General features: G+C 45.1%; 1 protein-coding gene across 5 annotated transcripts; it reads right to left on the bottom strand.

The window, feature by feature from the left end:
• Positions 1-35: 35 nt before the first annotated feature.
• Positions 36-27324, bottom strand: LOC106599551 (period circadian protein homolog 2). 5 transcript variants are annotated; one of them, XM_014190838.2, is made up of 21 exons: positions 27141-27324; positions 19397-19960; positions 16866-17116; positions 16593-16714; positions 16097-16298; positions 15428-15479; positions 13328-13470; positions 13100-13178; positions 12048-12154; positions 11752-11905; positions 11258-11552; positions 10983-11094; positions 10524-10716; positions 9937-10058; positions 9042-9272; positions 8061-8327; positions 6714-7720; positions 2831-3032; positions 2353-2521; positions 1109-1259; positions 36-844 (listed from the first exon to the last, which is right to left on the bottom strand). In XM_014190838.2, the coding sequence occupies exons 2-21, from the start codon at positions 19822-19824 to the stop codon at positions 671-673; spliced, it is 4461 nt and encodes a 1486-aa protein (XP_014046313.2). In that variant the 5' UTR covers positions 19825-19960; positions 27141-27324; the 3' UTR covers positions 36-670. The 5 variants fall into 5 exon arrangements, 4 of the variants coding, with proteins under 4 accessions (XP_014046313.2, XP_014046317.2, XP_014046315.2 ...); XM_014190842.2 differs by having other exon boundaries at positions 10983-11091; XM_014190840.2 differs by having other exon boundaries at positions 27228-27324.
• Positions 27325-27957: the final 633 nt, after the last annotated feature.

The following is a 27957-nucleotide window of genomic DNA, read 5'->3' as shown; positions in this document are numbered from 1 at the left end:
TCAACACAAAAACAAGACTATAAGTCTTAAACTTCTTCAGTGAAAGCATTCATTTTAATCAGTGAAACAACACAGGAAAAGAGATGGAATTGAAAGAACAGAGTTTTGCACAGACTGGAACTCACTCATTTGACATTTTAGTAATTTAGCAGACGCTCGTATCCAGAGTGACTTACAAAAGGAATTAGGGTTAAGTGCCTTGCTCAAAGGCACCTCGATAGATTTTTCACCTAGTCGGCTCGTTGATACAAACCAGCGGCCTTCGGTTACTGGCCGATCGTTATTAACCACTAGGCTACCTGCCCACCGCTGGGCTACCTGCCCACCGCTAGGCTACCTGCCCACCGCTAGGCTACCTGCCCAACCTCAATCTCATCTTCTTTTTCTCTCTCTCACACATTCACACACATAAAATGAATTGAACAGGTGGGCCGCTGGTCTCTCAGGCTGTAGCAGAGTTTCCATACGGTTTAGCTGGTTGTAGAAAAGGTCTGTACCGCTAGCAGGACGCATGCAGTACTAGGTAGTCCAATATGATCATTCCCTGGTCAGGGACAGCTGTTGGTCTGAGGATGGGACCCGGTCAATAATTGATGTCGCTTGAGAACGAGTCTCGGGCGGAAGTGCTGATGTTACAATCAACAGCGGTGGATTCAGGGTGTGGATGTGGCTATGATGATCCAAGGCCAGAAGAGGGGCAGGTGTCTGTGTTTAAGGGCTCCTCGCTGGGCTTCCTGGAGGGGCTGACCTCCCCTGTCTCAGTCTCTGTGTCTCCCATGTCTAGGTCAGACTGCTCCTCAGACATCACTGCCTTTGGAGCACCCTCCTCACAGCACACACAGGCCTAAACAAAACAACAAAACAACACACACACACACACACATTTCTGTTAGTTAATGTTAGACTTGCTTTTGACAAACGTGATTGACGGCCCATAGTATAAGAGAGAGAGAGTAAGAGAGAGTGAAAGAAGGAGAAAGAGAAAAAGAAAGGAAGAGAGAGAGAGTGATTGTGAAAAAGAGAGAGGGAGGAAAGAGGAAGAAAAAGAGAGCGCGTTAAAGAGAAAGCAATAGAGCGAGACAGCCATAAAGAGAAAGAGAGAGCTTACCTTGATGTCCATGACCTTGGGCAGCCCTCCACTCCTCATCCAGGGGTGGACCTCTACCAGTTCCCTCTGCTGCTCCCCAGTGAAGCACGGCTGACTCTTCTGCATCCCACGCAGCCTCTCTCTGTCCTCTCTGAGCAACCTCTCGATGCCCCTGAGTAGACCAAGGGACATACACACTCAGTATTCTGAACCATGGGACCTATGTGACCAGGGAAAAGATACTCAAACAGTAAGAATACTATTGGACATGCAGGTAACACAGAGAGTGGTACTGGGTATTAGGGTGTCGGGAAAGGTATGTCTGGTTAGTGGTTAAAAAATGTGTATTTGGCATGAGGGAGTCATGGGTATCAGATGACAATTTTATATAATTGATCTTCATGGTTACCTAGATTGGGTGTCTGGTACCTGGAGAGTAGTCAAACTAGCATTTAAGACACCACACATTTCCTCTCAATTCACCTTGTCTAACAACTGTCGGTCTTTGTGTGAAAGCCCCATCTGGTGGACATAAGTCAGAACTGCAATTTAACTTTAATATTAGCAAAGCTTTTAACACAAATGGTCAATTCTAATTCAGCATGCCAGGTGAATATGGGAAGGGAGTGGGAAACAACAAGGGTGTACAGTGCAATGTACTAGGAAAGTATTTCCCAAAGATCTAGAGTGCTGTGTCCCATCTAAAAATTTTCTTATGGCCTACCAAAAAATACCCAACCAATATTTAAAACCCCAGCATTCACAGCCACTCATCATGCCCTGGGTAGAAGTTGCCTGTAGTCACAGATCTAGGATCAGTTTATCCTCCCCCATCCCAAATCCCAAACTGACACCAGACCTGCATCCACAGACAACTTTCTCTTACTCCAGGGCACATTGTGTGCTGCCTCTCTCCTGTCTCCTCCAACTCACCGCGAGGGCATCAGATTTTTTAAATATTTATTTATTTTACCTTTATTTAACTAGCCAACTCAGTTAAGAACAAATTATTATTTACAATGACGGCCTACCCCGGCCAAACCCTAACCCGGACGATGCTGGGCCAATTGTGCGCCGCCCTATGTGACTCCCAATCACGGCCAGTTGTGATACGGCCTGGAATCAAACCAGGGTCTGTAGTGATGCCTCTCGTACTGAGATGCAGTGCCTCAGACCGCTGCGCCACTCGGGAACCCTGATAGGTCAACATGACCTTGTTGTCAGCATTGAGGGTGACCAAACACGGCGGGTCCTGCAGTACATACTTGTCGTGTTGGCCCTGCTCCATCTCCATTGGCCGCACATCCATGACGCTACGGCTGCTCCCACTATCGCAGCCGGTGGAGTGCCCTTTGACCTTCTGCCTACTGTTCTGGGAGGAGTCCACGCTGCCAAAGTGGTTTCTGATCTTTCTGCTGGTGTGGCTGCTGCATACTTGGGGGGAGAATAACAAAACAGAGTTAGGATATTTTACTTCTGAATCACCAGAGTTGTAGTCTCAAGTGCTTTGTACATGAAGCAACAAATGGTTGAATGTAATGTCTTGCTGCCATGTCCTTCTGTCCTGTGTTTGTTATTGTCCCTGCCAGTCTTGTTCAGAAAATATGCTTAATAATATGTTTTACATGGGAAATCCTCCTCAATACGGTTACAGGAGATACGTTTGGTACAGTGGAAGTGACTGGAATAGGAACAAATGTCTTACAAACGTACAAGAAGTCTAGGGTAGGTGTGTGTACAGACCTGTGCCATTGCCAGATACACCACTAGTTGACGTTCCACTAGCTGACGTTCTACAGCCCGACCTTCCACTGTTCGACGTTCTAGCTGAGGTTCCACAGTCATTAGACCTTGAACCCATGGACCCTGAGGTGGCTGAGTGAGAGTCTGAATGGAGCAGGATGTCAAGCATGTTGCTAGGGTTACCGTCGCCTGGCGAACTCACCTGCAAGACAGAGGTAAAAGGAAAGATCAGCAAACAGAAGCTCCACTCTCAAGTCGTATTGGTCTCTTTTTTCTTTAATCAGTCCCATCCTTCCTTTCTTGCTTCTTTGCTCCTTTAATTCCTTATCATGATCTGAGAGGCACCTCAACCATATTGTCCTGAAATATTAATCCAACAGACACCCTTTTTACAGTAACTAAGGTAAGTTTCCTTTTGTGCATTTTAACAATGGAGGAACTGGAAGTTTAGTGAAGCCACACCAATCCAGCCATACTTCTCCTGACATGTTGGCAAAATTTGATTTACCTCTATGCCAAAAGCCATCTTTTTTTGAATGAATTTTTACGATATAGCCAATTTTGACTTTGCAGCTGGCCCATCTTGCGGACATTTCTCAGTTCTGCCTCAAGGGCAACAATCATGACAATAAACACCAACCTGCAGAGCAGACAGAGTTTGGATTTAAAGGGATACTTCAGGATTTTGGCAACGAGGCCCTTTATCTACTTCCCCAGAGTCAGATGAACTTGTTGATACCATTTTTATGTTTCTGTGTCCAGTATGAAGGAAGATAGAGGTAGTTTTGCGAGCCTATGTTAACATAGACTTCCAGTCATTGTGCTAACGCTAGTTAACATTGGCTCGCAAAACTACTTCTAACTTCCTTCATACTGGACATAGAGACATAAAAATGGTATCCATGAGTTCATCCGACTCTAGTGAAGTAAATAAAGGGCCTCAATGCCAAAAAATACTGAAGTATCCCTTGAACACCCTTGGCATGTCTCCACTTTTTTGACTGATTTTGATGTCAAAATATGTTTAAAAACTATAGTTTGTGCCTTTAAAGTTGTACTCCTGTCTCATTTTCAGACCAGAGGAATTGGTGAAACTATAACATCATATCACAGTAAAAGCATTCTTAAAATATTTAGGAAAATGTCAAATGAATCTATAGCCTATGTGCCGGACCGCCACTTGGCTGCCAGCTGAAGACAATATGGGATTGATTTGTGAATACCTTACGGATTAAGCAGCCTTTTATACATCCTAACCCTAGCCTAACACCTCCAGTCTAAAAACAACACTTTCGTAGTGTTGCTGCGATTTTGGGGAATCTCAACATTACTACCATAACCTCACACCGACTCAGTTTTTTTCTGTATTTTTTTTTTCAATTGAACCTTTATTTAACCAGGTAGGCTAGTTGAGAACATGTTCTCATTTACAACTGCAACCTGCCCAAGATAAAGCAAAGCAGTGCGACACAAACAACAACACAGAGTTACACATGGAATAAACAAACATACAGTCAATAACACAATAGAAAAAGTCTATATACAGTGTGTGTAAATGGCGTGAGGAGGTAAGGCAATAAATAGGCCATAGTAGCGAAGTAATTACAATTTAGCAAATTAACACTGGAGTGATAGATGTGCAGATTATGATGTGCAAGTAGAAATACTGGTGTGCAAAAGAGCAAAAAAGTAAATAAAAACAATATGGGGTGAGGTAGGTAGTGAGCTGAGATAAGGCGGAGCTTTACCTAGCAAAAACGTATAGATGACCTGGAGCCAGTGGGTTTGGCGAAGGATATGTAGCGAGGGCCAGCCGACGAGAGCATACAGGTCGCAGCGGTGGGTGGTATATGGGGCTTTGGTGACAAAACGGATGGCACTGTGATAGACTGTATCCAGTTTGCTGAGTAGAGTGTTGGAGGCTATTTTGTAAATGACATCGCCGAAGTCGAGGATCGGTAGAATAGTCAGTTTTACGAGGGTATGTTTGGCAGTGTGAGTGAAGGAGGCTTTGTTGCGAAATAGGAAGCCGAGTCTAGATTTAATTTTGTATTGGAGATGTTTAATATGAGTCTGGAAGGAGAGTTTACAGTCTAGCCAAACACCTAGGTATTTGTAGTTGTCCACATATTCTAAGTCAGAATCGTTTAAGAGCAGTTGGAGTCCACGGAAGGAGTGTTGTATGGCATTGAAGCTCGTTTGGAGGTTTGTTAACACAGTGTCCAAAGAAGGGCCAGATTTATACAGAATGGTGTCGTCTGCGTAGAGCGACATCGTTGATATATACAGAAAAAAGAGTCGGCCCGAGAATTGAACCCTGTGGTACCCTCAGAGGTTCGGACAACAGGCCCTCCGATTTGACACACTGAACTCTATCTGAGAAGTAGTTGGTGAACCAGGCAAGACAGTCATTTGAGAAACCAAGGCTGTTGAGTCTGCCGATATGAATACGGTGATTGACAGAGTCGAAAGCCTTAGCCAGGTCGATGAAGATGGCTGCACAGTACTTTCTTTTATCGATGGCGGTTATGATATCGTTTAGCACCTTGAGCGTAGCTGAGGTGCACCCGTGACCAGCTCGGAAACCGGATTGCACAGCGGAGAAGGTACGGTGGGATTCGAAATGGTCAGTGATCTGTTTAATAACTTGGCTTTCGGAGACTTTAGAAAGGCAGGGCAGGATGGATATAGGTCTGTAACAGTTTGGGTTTAGATTGTCACCCCCTTTGAAGAGGGGGATGACCGCGGCAGCTTTCCAATCTTTAGGGATCTCAGACGATACAAAAGAGAGGTTGAACAGACTGGTAATAGGGGTTGCAACAATGGCAGCGGATAATTTTAGAAAGAGAGGGTCCAGATTGTCTAGCCCAGCTGATTTGTACGAGGTCCAGGTTTGGCAGATCTTTCAGAACATCTGCTATCTGGATTTGGGTGAAGGAGAAGCTGGGGAGGCTTGGGCAAGTAGCTGCGGGGGGTGCGGAGCTGTTGGCCGGGGTTGTGGTAGCCATGAAAGCTACCACAACCCCGGCCAACAGGAAAGCATGGCCAGCCGTAGAGATTGAAATTCTCGATTATCGTGGCTTTATCAGTGGTGACAGTGTTTCTTAGCCTCAGTGCAGTGGGCAGCTGGGAGGAGGTGCTCTTATTCTCCATGGACTTTACAGTGTCCCAAAACTTTTTGGAGTTAGAGCTACAGGATGCAAATTTCTGTTTGAAAAAGCTGCTAGTCTTTGCTTTCCTAACTGACTGCGTGTATTGGTTCCTGACTACCCTGAAAAGTTGCATATCGCGGGGACTATTCGATGCCAGTGCAGTCCGCCACAGGATGTTTTTGTGCTGGTCTCGGGCAGTCAGGTCTGGAGTGAACCAAGGGCTATATCTGTTCTTAGTTCTACATTTTTTGAAAGGGGCATGCTTATTTAAGATGGTGAGGAAATTACTTTTAAAGAACGACCAGGCATCCTCTACTGACGGGATGAGGTCAATATCCTTCCAGGATACCCGGACCAGGTCGATTAGAAAGGCCTGCTCGCAGAAGTGTTTTAGGGAGCGTTTGACAGTGATGAGGGGTGGTCGTTTGACCGCGGACCCATAGCGGATGCAGGCAATGATCGCTGAGATCCTGATTGAAAACAGCAGAGGTGTATTTGGAGGGCAAGTTGGTCAGGATAATATCTATGAGGGTAACCATGTTTACGGATTTAGGGTTGTACCTGGTGGGTTCCTTGATAACTTGTGTGAGATTGAGGGCATCTAGCTTAGATTGTAGGACAGGTGGTTGGATAAAACGATAGAAAATGGAAACAGGGGAGGGAGAGAGGAAAAAAGCTAAAGAAAGAAAAGACCATTAGGGGGAAAGACAACGAACAGGGTTATGTCATACCTGCTGAAGCGTGATCTTCTCCATGGCTTGGCAGACCACACTCCTTCCCTTATTGCGGAAGGCGTTATTCCCCGGGGGATCACCACTGGAGGGCGCTACCACCATGCTGTCCTGCCTCTCCAGGGAGCATGGTGTCTCCTCCAGCTGCAGTACGTTGAGCTGCAGGGGAGAGCTGCACCGTGACTGGAACACTGGAGGGGAGGGCACATGGTCCCTGCCGCCCATGGACCCAGGTGTGGAGCCCCGAGACTGGGTGGTTTCCCCAGAAGGCTTGGGGGGCTCCATGGCCATGGAAGAGAAAAGCTGGGTGGGGATTGGGAAGCCTGTCTGGGGGGCGAAGGGGTCCTGGTCCGGGAACTGGGTCTGGATGGTGGAGGATGACTGTGGTGGGAAGGGAAGAGATGTCTGTAGGGGGAAGGGCTGCGGCTGTGCCAGGAAGGGACCCTGGGCAGGGAAGGTGAGGGATGTCTGTGGGAGGAAGGGCTGTGGCTGGGAGGAGTAGCCTGCCGTCTTGACCTGGTAAAAAGGCTGCAGTCCTGGAGCCCCGCTCCCCATTTGAGGGAACATGTAGTTGGGGAGAACCAGAGCCACCACGGGGTTCACCATGGGAGTAGAGAAGGGGGAGGGCTGGATGTTTGGCGGCGGGCACTGGGGATCCTGGTTGCACTGGCTGTCGCCGAAGCCTGGCATTGAATTCTCAGGGCTGGTAGGCATGGTGCCAGCCATGGTGCCCACCCCGGGGTAGACCTGGAGAGGGAAGGCTGGCACTATGTTGGGGTAGGCCAGGGGCGGCAAGGTGGACTGGGAGGAGTTGGAGTGGGACCAGGAGGTCTGGTTGAGGCCCTGATTGAGGAGGTGAGGTCGGGGCTGCTGCTGTCTCTTCCTATGGGACAAAGAACTATCGGACGACTCGTTCTGTTTTACCCGCTTGGACTTGGTCTTCTTGTTGCGCCCGCTTCTACGGGCGGCGGGCTCGGCCTGCCTGCATGGGCGCACAGTGGGCACAGCTGGAGAGGGGGAAAGAGCGGAAAAGAGAGAAAAAGATGGTTAGATTACATTATGTTTTTGACTGTGAGAAGTTGAGTGTATGAGAGCATTAAGGTACTGTGTGTGTCTGTGTTGAATTGTACTAGCCTATGTCTACAAGCTATATTGAGTTCGTATTGTATTGTATTGTATTGTATTGTAGTGTGTTGTGTTGTATTGTAATGTATTGTACTGTAATGTAATGTAATGTACTGTATTGTATTGTATTGTATTGTATTGTAATGAAATGTATTGTAATGTATTGTAATGTAATGTAATGTACTGTATTGTGTGTAAAGCGCGTTCGCTGCTGTACTCTACCATCAGTGGCACCTTTTCCCTTCTGGTGCTCCAGGTATTGGGAACAGTTGGCCTGGAAGGCCTGGACTCCCCGAAGCTCCCTGAAGCGACACAGGAAGGCCTGCTCCTCTCTCTGGGTGTGGGTTGCTAGGACCTGCTTGGTCAGACCCAGCTTCTTATAGGGCTCCCTCTGGAAGCTGGGAGGTGAAACAGCACTAGGGGGAGGCCCAGGAGTCTGGCTGACCCGCTCCACCGTCTCCCCACCACCAGATACATCCTCAATGATCTCTGTACGGAGAAAAACAGATAGAGAACATTAGTTCCAGCAGACCACCATGGATGTACAAGTTAGATACAATATATACAGAAAACATCCAACCGTTCAGGACATAAAGAGATGAGCAGATGAGCCCTCAGCAACATTGATATACATATATACGTTACAAAGAAGCAGATAGGAAGATACATGCAGGACGCCAGTGTGTGCTAGGGTCATCTACTGTATATCATACATCATGGTATAGTCTCGTGGAACCTCTGGGATTCAAGGTACATGCATCTTCTGGAAGATGCATGACCTTTTACATTTTTTTTACATTTTAGTAATTTTAGCAGAAGCTCTTATCCAGAGCGACTTACAGTAGTGAATGCATACATTTCATACATTTCTTTCCGTACTGGTCCCCCGTGGGAATCGAACCCACAACCCTGGCGTTGCAAACACCATGCTCTACCAACTGAGCCACACATGTCTGTACCTCAGAGTACAGACATGATACTGCACCAATGGTGTGTGATAACATTTAGTACACAACATCTAGCTACATCTATACCCACGTAGGCACACACACACACACACACACACACACACACACACACACACACACACACACACACACACACACACACACACACACACACACACCACCACCACCACCACCACCACCACCACCACCACAAAAAAGAGCAAAAGACCAGAGAACGAGTCCATGTAGTGTATACCTGACTCGGGCTGCAGTTTCTTGTCTCCTACATGCACAATGGTGCTACTGTAGCTACACTGGCTTGTTATTGACACCACACTCTCGGTTTTGCTGCACGGTGGCACGGCGAGGGCCGCCAGGGAGGAGGAGCCCACTACCCCTGAGGCTGTGGTCGTAGCCTCAGTCTTTTTGTATGCGATGATGTCATCCACAGGGGTTAGACCAGGCTGAGCCTTAAATAGCGCAGGGTCTGCCAGGGTGATAGGGAGAGACAGAGAGGGTGACTAGGAGAGTCACATATAAAGTCCCATAATTGTGGATTAGAGATAGAGAGATAGAGAGATAGAGAGAACATTTGGCTATGTCTGATTCAGTTGGTTAACCTGTCCAACAGAGATTTGGCATGAACTAAAAGATGACCTCTTCATAAATAAAGAGGTATAAATATTATATTTTATTTATTTGTACATAATAAGTATTGATCTTTTGATAAATCGGTATGTGTTCATCTGTTCTGATTCCCTGGCGATCGGTGGAGCCAGATGGAATCTGCAGTGATGTTTTCCAACCAATGTATCATCAACGTTGTCACACCATATCTAATACAGGTATCCGTACCTATTAATCTAGCAGTATTATTTGGTTTGAATTCAATTCATCCCACAGGTATCTTCAATTTCAATTAAGAAATTAAGGAAATTCAAACTGTGTATTCAGTCTGAGATTTAATGATGACGGGCAATTCAATTCATGGTGCATTCAATGACTGGTAGAAATGGATAGCGGTGTAGGAAAGGTCACTTGCCATATAGGCTTCATGCAACATCATACCAACCATACTGTAGTCAACAGTGTTTTATTGTAAGTAATGGAGTAAAGCTAGATAACGTTAGTAGAACGTTGGTACAAGGTACCTTCAGAGATCTGCATGCGGTTGTCCCCTCCTTTCTGCTTGTCCTCGTCTGAGGACGTGGTGTTGTCAGAAGAGTGCCACTTCCTCTTCCTAGCGATGGGAACGTTACAGCCCTCCAGATATCTGTCAAGAGAGACACAGGAGAGACTGCTTTACTTTCTATCTTCATCAAAAACAATAGCCCATGATGTAACTACCATGTAACTGGGTAGCAGTAAGTTTAAATAGCAGCTACGTAGTACCTACCACTCTCCTTCCCACATAGCTACCCAGGAATAGTACCTATAAGTATTTTGCCCCATAAAAGACAAACTAGATGAATAGACAGATGACTGCCTAGATGACCAGAGAGATGTTCAGCACAGGAGGCTGGTGAGGGGAGGACGGCTAATAATAATGTCAGGAACAGAGCGAATGGAATGGTATCAAACACCTGGAAACCATGTGTTTGATGTATTTGATACCATTCCACTGATTCCGCTCCAGTCATTACCACGAGCCAGTCAAATTAAGGTGCCACCAACCTCCTGTGATGTACAGATAAATGATTAGCAAGATTAATAAATAAGTGACTAGTTAGAAGCTGACCTGATGACGTTGTCCAGACAGCTGATCTGTTGGTAGGAGGAGACCGCCTGGTCGTTGAAGGCCAGCTGCTCCTCCTGTACTGCAGGCCTGCAGTTCTCCAGGGGGGTGGCCCCACTCTCCCTCCAGCTCAGAGGTGCCACGGGGGCTGCAGTGTCCTTGAGACGCACCACAGCTGGACTCTTCTGGAGGAACTCTGTTAGGGAGAGAGCAACGGTCAGGACTGGAATGGGCATGAATATGAACATTCTGTTTACACCTGACTACACCAATAAACTACACCCATGTATTAAACACACACATATACATCTCACTCAACACATAAACACGCATTCATATCTGTACATCCACACACATCCACTCCCCACTTTACATGATCAAATGCACACATAAGCATATCTCAAAAAGTATTTTTCCTGCAGATTGTAAATATTTCTGTTTTAGTTTTCTTGTGTGACTTACTGCCAGCGTTCTTCTTGGTCTCAGGCCTGGCTGAGGAAGAGGCTTTGTAGATTTGTTGTTCCTGACTGTTCTGGAGGTGGATACCTTTACAGATCCCCTGGAATGACCTCTGCTGGGGAGGAGAGAAGAGACATGCTCACTACCATGGAGAGAGAGAGAGAGAGAGAGAGAGAGAGAGAGAGAGAGAGAGAGAGAAAGAGGGGAGGGAAAAATAGACTGGGAAAAGTGAGAGAGAAAGAGATAGACAGGTAAAATAGAGGTAGAAGGGTACTCACAGGTTTGGCCCAGCTGCTCTCCCCCTCCTCCTCGATGCGTGTCCTGCTTGGGCTGCTACCATTGCTGTTGATGTTGATGTCTCTGGATGAGCGCGTGTTGCTCTCGCTGGTCATTCCCTGGGATGCTGCAAGGTGGTCGTTGCTTCCCACGTACCCACTGGAGCTAGTGCTGTGAACCGGCTGTAGCAGCAGTCTGTGGATCTGCTCAGTGATCTCCTGGACTTCAGAGTCCATGATCTTGGTCTCCATGAGGGCAGGGAGCGGGGCCTCGAACACATCCTCATTCACCGGGCCCCTTCCAGTGGAAACAACCATATTATCATTATTAGCAGTAATTTCTAGAACAATAGACACAGCATCATAAAGTCTTTTTTTGCCATTTAAAAAAAATGATGCCAAGATACTCTAACACAAAAAAGTGGTGAGCAGGGAGAAGCGCCAAGATACTAAAAAAGTTCAAAGATAGGAAAACATTGTGCTAGGCAGACACTCACATGCGGACTGTGTGCCTCCCGATGATGAAAGAGACCTTACGGCTCCAGGGGTTGACAAAGCTGGACCAGCTGGAGTCGATGATGGCGTACTCTCCATTCCGCGTGCAGAACCTGATGGAGGAGTGGTCAAACGGCTGGCCAGCATACTGAAGGACTATGGATAGGAGAGAGAAAAGGGAATATAAATGTCACAAAAATATGCTGTAAAGGGACATTCCATTTGTTTTGTATGCAGCCCAGTGATGTAATAATTAAAAGTGTAATAATTGTTCATGTGTTGTTCTAGTTTGACTTACTCTTCTTGTGAATGGCCAACATGATCTGCCTGTCGTTGGGGTGCATGAGAAGAAGGACTGGGGTGCCAATCAGATCCTGGGGGAGGTAACCAAGAAGAGGAACAGCCCTGGAACACACACACAATGACATCATGAGTCAGCAATCAGCGTACAGTATTACTACCCCAGGAGGTTGGTGGAACCTTAATTGGGGAGGACAGGCTCGTGGTAATGGCTGGAGCGCAATCAGTGGAATGGTTAAAAAAAGGACCCTGGGACTAAACACCTGACTCTCGATCCTGGACTTCCTGACGGGCCGTCACCAGGTGGTAAGGGTAGGCAACAATACATCTGCTACGCTGATCCTCAACACCGGGGACCCTCAGGGGTGCGTGTCCTCCTATACTGCCTGTTCACCCACGACGCATGACCAAGCACGACTCCAACACCATCAATAAGTTAGCAAACGACACAACAGTGGTAGGCCTGATCACCGACAACGATGAGACAGCCTATAGGGAGGAGGTCAGAGACCTGGCAGTGTGGTGCCAGGATAAGTCTGCTGAACAATGAATCAAAAATGGCCACCCGGACAATTTACATTGACCCCCGTACACTGCTGCTACTCGCTGTTAATTGTCTATGAATAGTCACTTTACCCCTACCTACATGTACAAATGACCTCGACTAACCTGTACCCCCGTACATTGACTCTGTACCTGTGCCCCCTTGTATATAGCCTCGTTATTGTTATATCATCTTATTGTGTTACTTGTTATTAGATTAGACTTTAGTTAATTTAGCAAATATTTATTGAACTGCATTGTTGGTTAAGGGCTTGTAAGTAAGCATTTCATGGTAAGATCTAAACCTGTTGTATTCGGCGCTTGTGACAAATAACATTTGATTTGATTTGAAATACATCAAACACATTGTTTCCATGTGTTTGATGCCATTCAATTTTCTCTGTTCCAGCCATTATTATGAGCCGTCCTCCCCTCAGCAGCCTCCACTGATTACTAGATCATAATCCTAATACAAACACATTATCAGAAAAATGTTTGGTGTCTTGCCTCTCGTCCACATCCTGGAACACACAGCTAGGAGTGTGTGTGGTGGTGAAGACACGCTTGTCACTAGGAATTCTGGGAGCTGTAGGCAAATTAAAACACTGTTAACACCTCTGTTCCCACACACTAATCGCATACTATCCACTATTATACACTATTAAAGATGCAGTTTCAAAAGTATTCAAACAGGCACAACTCAGGTGTTGTGATGGCATTATGATTGGTCCTTACCCTCGTATCCGGAATGCAACCTTTCAGCCAGTAGGAGGCAGCAGAGCTGGTCCTCAAAATGGACCTTGTCCTGCACCTTGATCAGGAAGGGGGTCATACGGAACGGGTAGTACTGCAGGTCCCCCTCACACTCCTTACCCCCACTACAGAACACAGGAGAGAGTGGACAAAGTCAGCAAGTCACTAAAGCAGCAATAAAACCATGAAAATATAGCATATAGTATGATAATGATTGACCGTTTGTGTAAGTGGATTTCCCTTCTTCAGCAGCTTTTTCACAGAGTTCAGCTCTACAGTCGTGGCCAAAAGTTTTGAGAATGACAAATAAAAATGTTCACAAAGTCTGCTGCCTCAGTTTGTATGATGGCAACTTGCTTAAACTCCAGAAAGTTATGAAGAGTGATCAGATGAATTGCAATTAATTGCAAAGTCCCTCTTTGCCATGCAAATGAACTGAATCCCCCAAAAACATTTCCACTGCATTACAGCCCTGCCACAAAAGGGCCAGCTGACATCATGTCAGTGATTCTCTCGTTAACACAGGTGTGAGTGTTGACGAGGACAAGGCTGGAGATCACTCTGTCATGCTGATTGAGTTTGAATAACAGACTGGAAGCTTCAAAAGGAGGGTGGTGCTTGGAATCATTGTTCTTCCTCTGTCAAACATGGTTACCTGCAAGGAAACACGCGCCGTCATCATTGCTTTGCACAAAAAGGGCTTCACAGGCAAGGATATTGCTGCCAATAAGATTGCACCTAAATCAACCATTTATCGGATCATCAAGAACTTCAAGGAGAGCGGTTCAAATGTTGTGAAGAAGGCTTCAGGGCGCCCAAGAAAGTCCAGCAAGCGCCAGGACCGTCTCCTAAAGTTGATTCAGCTGCGGGATCGGGGCACCACCAGTACAGAGCTTGCTCAGGAATGGCAGCAGGCAGGTGTGAGTGGATCTGCACGCACAGTGAGGCGAAGACTTTTGGAGGATGGCATGGTGTCAAGAAGGGCAGCAAAGAAGCCACTTCTCTCCAGGAAAAACATTAGGGACAGACTGATATTCTGCAAAAGGTACAGGGATTGGACTGCTGAGGACTGGGGTAAAGTCATTTTCTCTGATGAATCCCCTTTCCGATTGTTTGGGGCATCCGTAAAAAAGCTTGTCCGGAAAAGACAAGGTGAGCGGTACCATCAGTCCTGTGTCATGCCAACAGTAAAGCATCCTGAGACTATTCATGTGTGGGGTTGCTTCTCAGCCAAGGGAGTGGGCTCACTCACAATTTTGCCTAAGAACACAGCCATGAATAAAGAATGGTACCAACACATCCTCTGAGAGCAACTTCTCCCAACCATCCAGGAACAGTTTGGTGACGAACAATGCCTTTTCCAGCATGATGGAGCACCTTGCCATAAGGCAAAAGTGATAACTAAGTGGCTCGAGGAACAAAACATCGATATTTTGGGTCCATGGCCAGGAAACTCCCCAGACCTTAATCCCATTGTGAACTTGTGGTCAATCCTCAAGAAGCGGGTGGACAAACAAAAACCCACACATTTTGACAAACTCCAAGCATTGATTATGCAAGAATGGGCTGCCGTCAGTCAGGATGTGGCCCAGAAGTTAATTGACAGCATGCCAGGGCTGGATTGCAGAGGTCTTGAAAAAGAAGGGTCAACACTGCAAATATTGACTCTTTGCATCAACTTCATGTAATTGTCAATAAAAGCCTTTGACACTTATGAAATGCTTGTAATTATACTTCAGTATTCCATAGTAACATCTGACAAAAATATCTAAAGACACTGAGGCAGAAGACTTTGTGAAAATTTATATTTGTGTCATTCTCAAAACATTTGGCCACGCCTGTACTATGCTGCTTGGGTTTTTACCTGCCTCTTGGGAGCAGAGTTGAGCCGTAGTTTTACTTTAACAACAACTATGAATAGTGAGTGTGTGCATGCATGAATACGTGTACATGTGTGTCAGAGAGAAGAGCGAGACGAGGGCAGCCGATGACTCAAACTAATTTAAATCTATCCAAAGTTGAAAAAGGGAATGAATAGAAACGCAGAGAGAAGCTGGCACACGGTCATAGCCCTACACACACCAGATCCGACAGAAGAACGATTTCTCCTGCATGCAGTCCGACGGGGAGGACTCTGAAAAGAGAAGAGGGGAAGGGGAACATTTTTTTATTCAAAATAAGTCTCTACTTCATCGGCTTACTGCCGACCCTTGCCTCAATGTTTCCATGCCTACACTACGCATGTTTCCCAAGCTCTTATTAATCCTGGCTTTAGGGACTCCGTCATTTATTTGTATTGTTTAGCATGGCTGACTAGGGTAGGGCGACTAGACTCAAATCCAGGTAAATGTTTTCATGTTTTCCTAGCAACGGTTTAGCGTGTGCTGTTTTAAATGAATTTGTTTTCCGATCATTATAACTACATGGGATTTGCCTGTAAATAGTTGTGAGCGTCTCAAAAGGGCGCTATAGATTTCAAAATAATGATTCACTATCATTAGGATGGGGGACCACTCTTAAAGCCAGCTGTAATGGGTAAACATGCATGTTTTATTTTTCCATCCTACCTTATTCTTTTTGTGCACACCTTGTGATGTATCTGTTTACAGACTGTCTATAAGAGGTTATACGTTAAAGAGGGTGTTAGCTACCTGCTCTGGTGCACATGCTCCAGGAGAGAGGGCGGTAGGGCATGCTTATAAGTGTTTAACGACTGTCCATGGTTATAAGCGTTCGTAGAGGGGTCATTACCTGCTCCTGTGCACATGCTCCAGGATTGCAGGCGGTAGGGCGTGGTGAAGCTGTAGAAAACACTGACGTCTTGGGGAGTCAGGAACTCCACAAACTTAGCGTCCTTGAAGACACCCCTTTTACAGTTGAGGATAGAGGCAGCCTGGTCTGAGATGTAGACGATCTTCCCCGTGATCAGAGATATCGCTACCGCAAAGTTGTCCTGGAGGGACACACAGGAACACGTATGAGAAAAACATGCATATACAGTGCACACACAGCTGCAAGCGTGGATTATGCTTAATCGCTGGGATATCTGATCTGTTGTTGTTCAGACACTGTATGTCAAATAAGGACAGAAATGGACACAGGTGTGGGTATGACTATGAGTCACGCTATCAATGTACTTTGGTATTGTTGGGTTCTGTTTACAACTGCTTTATGTATTTAAGGTAAAATTGTCTCTTTTTCATGCTTTGAAGGTGTATTCAGAGGAAATAGGGTGTTAGTAACTTACATTGTTTTTGAGGGTGTACTCTGAGGTGATGCTGTCTATCTCCTTGATGGTGTAAGAGGACACATCCAGGCCGGATGGCTGACTGTTATTGGTCATCAACAGCTGGTAGTACTCCTCATTGGCTGAAACACAGCAACACAAACCCACATTGGTTTCCTATTGGCCTTTTAAGATACATTAGACAACAAACTATAATGTAATGATGCTAAATACATAATCAAATCACATGTTCAGGCTTACTACCCAGAATGCTTTGCGGTTGAGTTCTCTTACCTTCCACCTGTTTGACACAGCGCAGGGCGTATTTCAGAGTGTTGAGGGAGCTGGACTTGTTGCCCTTGTTCCTCTTGTCAGCAGGAAGGTGGCGCTTGAGCTCCTTCAGGGTCCTGAGAAGCTCCTTCTGGGTCTTGGCCTTAGCTGACTCCTCACTACTGCAGCCGCTGGTGGAAGGGTTGTCCTGCTCAGAACTCAGCAGGCTGAAAGAATTGGAACTACTGGGAGGAGAGGGGCTGTTGGAGTTAGAGCTGGGGAGACAGACAGACAGAGATTATTAATGACAAAGTAACATGTTTTCATTGAGAATTGTTTCAAACCACTAGAATTAAATTGTTATAAGTAAAAGTGCTACACTAAAAATAGACTCCAAAGCTACTACCATATACACGTATGCACCCATGAATGAATTACTCAATTCCTCAATCGTGGACAATAAGTGGATTTCATGTTCATGACGAAGAGGGTATTTTCCACAATATCTCACAGAAATTATTTTAAATGAAATAGCAAAACAAAGTCCTTAAGTTTTGCATGAAATGAGTAGGTTCATTTCTTTGCCCATCTGGTACAATGGCTTGGAGTTTGCTCTACTTTTAGTGTGTTCAGGAGAGTACAATGCTACAATGGTACACGGATACCGGAGCAGCTCTTAAAAATTACATTTGTCTTTTTGTTTTCCCCATCTACTCCGCAGTAGTCTGGGTTCCTGCCTCTGTAACATTCCACTCCTTGTACTCCGTAAAATGTGCCATCTTTGGCAAATGACACAGAGTACCTTGAGTGGAATGTAATAGCTGAACAGAGACTGGCAACCAGGCTAACTCCACAGAGGATGCCTGGGGAATTCTATGCTGTCTAATCTCAGGTCAGTCTGACTTTCCTCTGTCTTTGAAAGAGCATAATTACATCACCTAGTGGTCAAACAGGGAAATGGTTCCAATCGTTTTTCCACCATTCATTTTTGTGTTTCGTGTAGGCTTACCCTGGCGTGACATTTTGATAACCATGTAAATCTCTCTCGGACAAGGTGACTTATATCAATATATCTACTCGCAGATTCGAAAAAATGCTAATTAGCATCAAAGTATGGGAAAAATGAATGGTGGAAAAACGATTAGAACCATTTTCCAGTTTGACCACTAGGTTTTATGGGTATTATGACTCTGTGGTACTCTATTGTGTCTATTTGAAGCAAAGACTGGACCATGGCACAGGTTTTGGCCCAGTAAACTGAATTTTGTGTGTGTGTGTGTGTGTGTGTGTGTGTGTGTGTGTGTGTGTGTGTGTGTGTGTGTGTGTGTGTGTGTGTGTGTGTGTGTGTGTGTGTGTGAGAGAGAATCTGTAGTAAGTATGAGCCAATGTGTGTTTTTGTGTCACAGGCATTAGCCTAAAGGCTTAGCAAGAGCGCTAACACATCCAAAAGCTATAAACAGCTGCTGAAGACAGCCAACTCATGAAATATAACTCAGGTGTATTTAAATAGTAGCTCCGAATAGAAATCACATTTAGAAATAGCCGCTCTAAGCATTTAGAGATGTAATTATATAAACGAGAGCCACCTAAAGGATCAGCGGCATCTGCTTTTGGCATTAACAGAGTGGTCTGGCAAACGGTTGCAACTAATTATAGAGGTAGGTAAATAGAATAAGCTAATTAGATAATGATAGTAAGAGCAGCTGTAGGTCTCCCCACTGTTGCAGTGGAGCCGACAGGCACATAATGTATTGTCACAGAGTGGAGACAGGAAGCGAAAGACAACTTCACCATATGACGCAACAAGTACTGCGACCTCTCAGCCCAAAAATACCTCGATCACTCTTTGCTTTTAACGAGAAGTTCCACACAATCAAGATGTGCTCCAGTGCCTTTCTCTTCAAAGAGTGTTTTGAGGTGTTTTCAGCCCAGCTGCTGAGGAATAAGGAGGGGGCAGAGTGTGTCATTAGGGTGGTGAAGTGGGCACCGCCATCCAATTACAACCACTCCATTGTCAGCTTCCATAGGTTCTCAATGGGGTCCATCATTACTTTCTATGGGGTTTTCACTTCTCTCTGTGAGGGTCCCACTTCCAATATGTGGTCCATCATTTCCTGTCTATGGAGCTGCCTGCATGGGCACCATGGGGAGAGAAGTGAGAGACAGGGTGCCGCTGTCAGTATCTAGGGCATGTCAGATGTGGACCAGCATGTGCCAACAGAGGAAGATAGAGGGATGGAGGGACCCTGATACAACATGAAAAACAGCCACCATCTCGAACGGCTTCAGAATGTGCTGCCAGTGAGTCATATTGATGTCAACCTACGTCAAAGGGGGACACAGACACAACAACAGAGGATGATAAAAAGGACATGCATCATCATGAAGCCTTGGATTTAGATGGGATGTTGATGATGTGTGGTGTTGGATCAACTAATACTGTCAACTCTTCCTAGTCTGATGGTCTGCCGGCAAAATAAGACTGGTAAAAAGGTACCCATCTAGAAATGTGGTCTATTCTAACACCTCCCAAAAACCAACTAAAGCACACTGACCGCTTGTTGCTCCCAGACGACTCCAGGAGAGCCGAGTCTCTGCTGTTGCCATTGGAGCTACCCGTCGACTCGTTGCCGTGACTCTCGTTTCCATGGCTTCTGTGGCTCTCGTTGCCGTGTGACTCGGTCCAGCTGGATCCACTGCTCTTCATGTCCACGTCGTCGTGGAAGGAACGTGAGCAGGCGCTCCTACGGCCACTGTGGGGTGAGGCCCAGGGGTCCTGGCAACTGCTGCTGCTTTCTGAGGCTAGACCCAGGCCTGGACCAACCTGGCTATAGCTGCTCCTACAACGAAGCTGGGCTATGGAGCTGCACCCTGAGGCCCCCCTGGGCATGGACCTGCACCCTGAGGCCCCCCTAGCCATGGAGCTGCACCCTGAGGCCCCCCTAGCCATGGAGCTGCAGCCTGGGTCTGAATCATCCGACATTAGAGGAAGGGAGGTGTGGTGTGTTGAGGGTTTAAACCAGAGAAGTGCTGAGTAGAGGATGGAGGAGGCAACACTTAATCACCCCATTGTCCACAAGACGCCATAGAGAATGGACGGATGAGCTGCAGAGAGTTTTCTGGAAGAGAGAAAGAGGAGGGTCAGTTAGCTACACTAGAGTTGTGACTATTTCTTACAATGTTAAAACCATTTAAGCACACCATGCACAATTAAATAAATCCCAGGAACAAATCTATAATTTGATACAGTAGAATTCCTCTGAAGCTATCAGACAAGAAACACCTAGACAAGACCCCAAAGGTGTCAGCTGCCCCTGTCTTCTGCCCTGTAACACAACAGAGCTAGCTAGACATTGGCTATCCCAATACCTATATCAGTTCTATCTAGACCTCTGGGATCCACCCAAGTGAGGACCAGGCCAGGGGATGGTCCATCAAAGCGGAACCACCCGACAGTACTCCTTATTGGGGTAGCCCCCTGCCCTTTCTCCCCTCTCTGGGGAGCTCAGTTGAACCTGTAACTTGTCTATGCATGGCTAGAGTCAGGCCAGCTCAGTGTATGAGTCTACTCCACTATCCTTTCAAAGGGTCTCCCAGTCCCTGACAGACATGAAACGTGCCAAACCAAGCCATTGTGTCCTGTAAACAGCAGTTGGCAAGGCTGCGGTGGAAAAGTAACTCTCCTCTGCACTAAGTCCACATGCCTTCACGCAACACACTGTCCTCTCTGTAATTGACCAATTGAATTGCGGCTTTGTGTGTGTGTGTGTGTGTGTGTGTGTGTGTGTGTGTGTGTGTGTGTGTGTGTGTGTGTGTGTGTGTGTGTGTGTGTGTGTGTGTGTGTGTTCCCAGAGTAACTTGGTGACCCAGAGAGAAACTGGCATGAGGCAGAAGTAAAATGCACTATGGACCGTCTGTCTGTTATTACAGAGACTGGTTCTAACAGGCAAGGTGGCAACTCCTGTTTTTGTATTTTTTTTGCTCCGTGGAGTAATGGGCACGTTGACAGGTGTGAAGAGGTGGCAGATAACTGGTCGGCTATTAGTAATATTTCAAGTTTTAAGTTTCAATGTTTATTCACCACATGCACAGGATACAACAGTGTCCAAGACTAGACTTGACCTGTGTCCAGGAAACTGGCCCTTAAAGCCAACCCCCCCCGTTAGTGATGTATAACTCTCCTCGCTTTGCCCTGAGAAGCATCATATGAACGACACAATGCCCCCAATCAGTCATGAACGACACAATGCCCCCAATCTGTCATGAACGACACAATGCCCCCAATCAGTCATGAACGACACAATGCCCCCAATCAGTCATGAACGACACAATGCCCCCAATCTGTCATGAACGACACAATGCCCCCAATCTGTCATGAACGACACAATGCCCCCAATCTGTCATGAACGACACAATGCCCCCAATCTGTCATGAACGACACAATGCCCCCAATCAGTCATGAACGACACAATGCCCCCAATCTGTCATGAACGACACAATGCCCCCAATCTGTCATGAACGACACAATGCCCCCAATCTGTCATGAACGACACAATGCCCCCAATCAGTCATGTAACGCATTGGGCTGCCTGCCATGGTCCTCTGGCTGAACCTACCACTGTTGTCCTCTGGCTGAATCTACCACTGTTAATATAAGGTCATAAACATAATCAGCATAACTTTATGGTGTTGCATTAGTAGTCAATAAAGTAACTTAAAGCATAAAGCATTATTGGATTGAAAAGGAGACGTGATGTCATCATGGGACTATTGTAACTGAACGAGGTTGTACGTTTACTGAGCTACGCAACACTCAGACAACTGATGCATTTCCTCCACAATATCTTTATTACATTACTTCCTGACACACTTGTTCTTACACCACCTACTTTCACACTAACGCTGCTGCTCATAGATTATTGATTAGATTCATTTCTAACACTACACTGCTGCTAAAATGATTATTGATTAGATTCATTACTACCACTACACTGCTGCTAAAATGATTATTGATTAGATTCCTTACTACCACTACACTGCTGCTCATTGATTATTGATTAGATTCATTACTATCAGTTAGTCTCTGTAGATGGTTTGTCCTCTGACAAATCAACTGTACATTTTGGTGTTCCTCAAGGCTCCGTTTAAGGATCACTATTGTTTTCACTATATATTTTACCTCTTGGTGATGTTATTCGGAAACATAATGTTAACTTTCACTGCTACGATACACAGCTGTACATTTTGATGAAACATGGTGAAGCCCCAAAATCGCCCTCACTGGAAGCTTGTGTTTCAGACATAAGGAAGTGGATGGCGGCAAATGTTCTACTTTTAAACTCAAACATAACAGAGATGCTAGTTCTAGGCACCAAGAAACAAAGAGATCTTCTGTTGGAGCTGACAATTAATCTTGAGGGTTGTACAATCGTCTCAAATAAAACTGTGAAGGACCTTGGCGTTACTCTGGACCATGATCTCTCTTTTGACGAACATACCAAGACTGTTTCAAGGACAGCTTTTTTCCATCTACGTAACATTGTAAAAATCTGAAACTTTCTGTCCAAAAATGATGCGGAAAAATGAATCCATACTTTCGTCACTTCTAGGTTAGACTACTGCAATGCCCTACTTTCCGGCTACCCAGATAAACCACTAAATAAACTTCAGTTAGTGCTAAACACGGCTGCTAGAATATTGACTAGAACCAAAACATTTGATCACATTACTCCAGTGCTAGCCTCTCTACACTGGCTTCCTGTTAAGGCCAGGGCTGATTTCAAGGTTTTACTGCAAACCTACAAAGCATTACACGGGCTTGCTCCTACCCTTCCGATTTGGTCCTGCCGTACATACCTACACGTACGCTACGGTCACAAGACGCAGGCCTCCTTATTGTCCCTAGAAATTCTAAGCAAACAGCTGGAGGCAGGGCTTTCTCCTATAGAGCTCCATTTTTATGGAACGGTCTGCCTATCCATGTGAGAGACGCAGACTCGGTCTCGACCTTTAAGTCTTTATTGAAGACTAGTCTGGCCCAGGAGTGTGAAGGTGAACGGAAAGGCACTGGAGCGACGAACCGCCCTTGCTGTCTCTGCCTGGCCGGTTCCCCTCTCTCCACTGGGATTCTCTGCCTCAAACCCTATTACAGGGGCTGAGTCACTGGCTTACTGATGCTCTTCCATGCCGTCCCTAGGAGGGGTGCGTCACTTGAGTGGGTTGAGTCACTGACATGATCTTCCTGTCTGGGTTGGCACCCCCCCTCCTGTTCGTGCCGTGGGGGAGATCTTCGTGGGCTATACTCGGCCTTGTCTCAGGATAGTAATTTGGTGGTTGAAGACATCCCTCTAGTGGTGTGGGGGCTGTAGTTTGGCAAAGTGGGTAGGGTTATATCCTGCCTGTTTGGCCCTGTCACGGGGTATCGTCGGATGGGGCCACGGTGTCTCCCGACCCCTCCTGTCTCAGCCGGCAGTATTTATGATGCAATAGTTTGTGTCGGGGGGCTAGGGTCAGTTTGTTATATCTGGAGTATTTCTCCTGTCTTATCCGGTGTCCTGTGTGAATTTAAGTATGCTCTCTCTAATTCTCTCTCTCTCTTTTTCTCTCTCTTTCTCTCGGAGGACCTGAGCCCTAGGACCATGCCTCAGGACAACCTGGCCTGATGACTCCTTGCTGTCCCCAGTCCACCTGGTCGTGCTGCTGCTCCAGTTTCAACTATTCTGCCTGCAGCTATGGAACCCTGACCTGTCCACCGGACGTGCTACCTTGTCCCAGACCTGCTGTTGTCACGTCCTGACCATAGTAAGATGTTATTTTCTATGGTAGAGTAGGTCAGGACGTGACAGGGGGTGTTTTTGTGTTTTTCTATATCTATGTTTAGTTCTAGTTTTGTATTTCTATGTTTTTTGGGGGGGATGATCTCCAATTAGAGGCAGCTGGTCCTCGTTGTCTCTAATTGGAGATCATACTTAAGTAGGGTTTTTTTCCACCTGTGTTTGTGGGTAGTTGTATTCTGTTTAGTCCATGTACCTGACAGAACTGTGAGCTGATCGTTTTTCGCTTTTGTTATTTTCTTTAGTGTTCTGTGTTAAAATAAAAAGTAATCATGAGCACTCAACACGCTGCGCTTTGGTCCCCTCTCTACGACAGTCGTTACAGCTGTTTTCAACTCTGTAGAGACAGCAGGTGCGGTAGAGATACTCTGAATGATTGGCTATGAAAAGCCAACTGACATTTACTCCTGAGGTGCTGACCTGTTGCACCCTCGACAACCACTGTGATAATTATTATTTGACCCTGCTGGTCATCTATGAACATTTGAACATCTTGGCCATGTTCTGTTATCTCCACCCGGCACAGCCAGAAGAGGACTGGCCACCCCTCATAGCCTGGTTCCTCTCTAGGTTTCTTCCTAGGTTACGGCCTTTCTAGGGAGTTTTTTCTAGCCACCGTGCTTCTACACCTGCATTTCTTGCTGTTTGGGGTTTTAGGCTGGGTTTCTGTACAGCACTTTGTGACATCAGCTGATTGATTACTACCACTACGCTGCTGCTTATTGATTAGATTCATTACTACCACTACACTGCTGCTCATTGATTATTGATTAGATTCATTACTACCACTATGCTGCTGTTCATTGATTATTAATTGCCATTACCATTAGTACCCATCTATTTTATCTTGCTACTGGTCACTGTTACTCTTGTTTAATGTATATATTACCACTTGTATATTACCATAGGTATTTATATATTCCTGCTACGAGTCAGTCACTTTCAAGCCCTGTTTACATATGCACTGAGTGTACTTGGTCTTCCCTGTGGCTCAGTTGGTAGAGCATGGTGTTTGCAACGCCAGGGTTGTGGGTTCGATTCCCACGCGGGGCCAATACAAAAAAAGAATGTATGAAATGTATGCATTCACTACTGTAAGTCGCTCTGGATAAGAGCGTCTGCTAAATGACTAAAAATGTAAAATGTGCAAAACCTTGGGGGTGTTCCTAATGTTTTGTACACTCAGTGTATATCTACCTATCACGTCTACACTGTCACTCTTGCACAGTAACACCCACACACTTACACTTTCCATACACACACTAAGACCCACACACTAAGACCCACACACTAACACGTTCTATACACACACACACCACTTACGCTGCTGCCATACTGTTTACTATTACTATTATGTATCCTGCTACCAGTCACTTTCTCCTAATCCCTGTCTACATGTACATATCTAACTAAATTACTCCAGTATACCTGCACATTGTACATGTGGAATTGGCACTGACCCTGTATATAGCTTCCTCTCTTATTTCTCATGTTTTCTTTATTATATATTTTATTTATTTATTAGTTGTACAATTTTTATATTGATTACTGCACTGTTGGCTAGAGCTTGCAATTTAAGCATTTCCCTGTACTTGTGCATGTGACAATAAAACTTGAACTTGAATGGAAAGAGGAAGGGAGGGAGATAAGAGGGAGAGGTGTGTTCCGAGCGTGGCCTACAACCCTTCTCTCTGTTGTTTAAAATGGCCTCACATCTCCATAGTGATTTCCCCTCAAAGGCACTTAAATTGTCTCTCTCCCTCTCGTGCGTCATCCACCTTCTCTGCTCCCTCCCATCCAAGCCCAGACCAGCAGCATGCATGGAGCCATACTCTCCAAGTTCTAAAAACACCTAACAAAACTGCAACCCTCCAAAACAATGAAAAGAAGTTTAAGAAAGTTTGGAGAGTGTTTTAGAGGATCAATAAAGTTGACAGGGCTTGCTATTAATGTATGTAGCCTGCATTAGCCTGCGGATGTGACATCACCTCTACCTTGGTCTTGTGATGCTGCTTCCAAGAATATTGTATTTTAACTTAAACTCAATCTATTTTACTTGAATTACTAACCCCAGGGCTACACCGTCTCTCCCCACCAGACGTGATCAGGACACGCAGGTTGAAATACCAAAACCAACTGTGAATCAACTAAATTAATTTGGGGACAGGTCAAAGCAATAACCACGTTATAGGAAGCAATAACCTTTTATATTAAGTAATAACCCTGTTATACTGTAGTAATTAAGACATTTACTTATGCAGTACTTTCCACTGGTGCACCCCATCATTTGTATATTCATGTAAAACAAAATAGAACACTGGTAAGTACTATAACCATGTAGTAGTAACACAGAAATTATAGGTGTAAAGTGTTCCCACTGTAAATATATTTTTTAAACGTAATGGAGACGACTCATGTAGTAGTGGGTATCGTTAAGCATGTGTGGCCTATTGTGGTCTATGAGGGTTTACTGTATGCCTTTCACAAGCATTTCGGATCAGAAGGAGTTTCATTTTATAAATTGTGTATACATAATATTATAAATAATATAAATAAGTAGGTGAGGTGAGGACACTGCAGCATTTACATATGTCGTTTAAACACTTCATTTTAATTTCAAAATGTACAAATAATCGAACTTGTTTGTAAATGTTAGACATCTTAGTAAGTAGGCTATTATTACTGAAGCCTAATTTCGGATGAAAAAAAAACAAAAAATCATCCTTCTCCATACCATTGACCTTATGATTGTGTCTCTCTAGCAAAGAAAAATCGAATAAAATTGGAAAATCACACAGAGCGATTATTGTTTAGTCGGCTAAAGATGACTAAAAACCGGATACAACACCGGCTCCATGCGGTGGCGATTTTTCATTTAGGCCTAATGAATGTGTTATAAAACAGCACCGCAAGGCACCCAGCCACTGTCTGGCTTGAAACAAGTAAACCTGCCGCCTGATCAGTTCACAATGTTCTGTACCAATGTTTCACTGCCAGAAAACACCGCAATAGACTGCCCTTCCAATGCACTAAGCATGTTTTTGAAAGATCTCTGACACATGCAATGATGACTGATCACTCGTCCTCACTCAAGCTTGATCATACAGAGGGCAAACATTTGTTGTTTTGCATAATTGTTTCTATGTCTTGTTTCTATGACTATGGCACAGGCTGTGTATAGGCTGTGTATTGTCCAGCCTTAGACATATAAGGAGCGTTACTAACACAGTGGGCAGGGCTTACTGTCCCGCTATGACCAGCACACTGACAGTCATGCAACGCAACTTTCAAACTCCTTTTAAATAATTTCAAATGTCTGTAAAACCCACCAAACCGTGTTATAATAAAGATGTATATATGCTCCGACCACTCCCAGAGTTTCGAAGACGTATGCTTTCGCGACACAGTTGAAAATCACCCACAAACACCAAACCATAGCCAACAAATATATCACAGATTCACCAACCTGCCAGTTAAAGTAGATTCTCGTCTCTTTTCTGTTATTTCAACGACTTCTGTTGGTTTGCAAAACTAATCGTTTTATTTTGCTTACCGGTAATTCTGGCGTTGGTTTGACACACTACTCTACACCTAGCGTTCCTAGTTTCGTCATAGTATCCCTAGCGCTTTAGAGTGACCTCATTTTGAGCTCCGCCCTTAGCACGACCTACCTCCTCCCTCTACCCTGCGTTCATTGGCTCAGGTAATTGTGTTTCCATGGCAAGTATATGGAAACAGCCCGAGACGTACGACCATTGGTGAAAAACGATGCCAGTCTCTTTATGTAACGATTTCACGTGAAATCCCATGGCCACAACCAGCGTGCAGGGAGTGAGGTCGAAGCACTACGAGAGACTGTGGGTGAATGGATCGCCCATAGAGGCTCAAACGACTGGCTGTTATCTAACGGTTATACAAGTGTGTGTATTGTCAATGAGGGTGAATTGTTTAACCAAATCCATGCATGGTAATAGCAAAGGAAAACTGCTGATGCATAACCAAGTTTCGAAATTGCACCTTGTGTATTTTATTATTCTAACTCCCAACAGCAAGTTGAGACCTCGACTGTGTTCATCAAAAAAAGTATTATTATTATTTTTATGTATTTTTTATTCGAAAAACCTACAGAGGTCCGGACCTCGATGTCCTCATATGTATTTCAAAAATTATTTAACCTTTATTTAACTAGCAAGTCAGTTAAGAACAAATTATTATTTACAATGAAGGCCTACCAAAAGGCAAAAGTTATATATATATATATATATATATATAACATATAAATA

Source organism: Salmo salar, chromosome ssa03, assembly GCF_905237065.1.
Source record: "Salmo salar chromosome ssa03, Ssal_v3.1, whole genome shotgun sequence".
NCBI lineage: Eukaryota > Metazoa > Chordata > Actinopteri > Salmoniformes > Salmonidae > Salmo > Salmo salar.
Note: the sequence above shows the minus strand (reverse complement) of the source record. Positions and strands in the feature narration are given on the sequence as shown.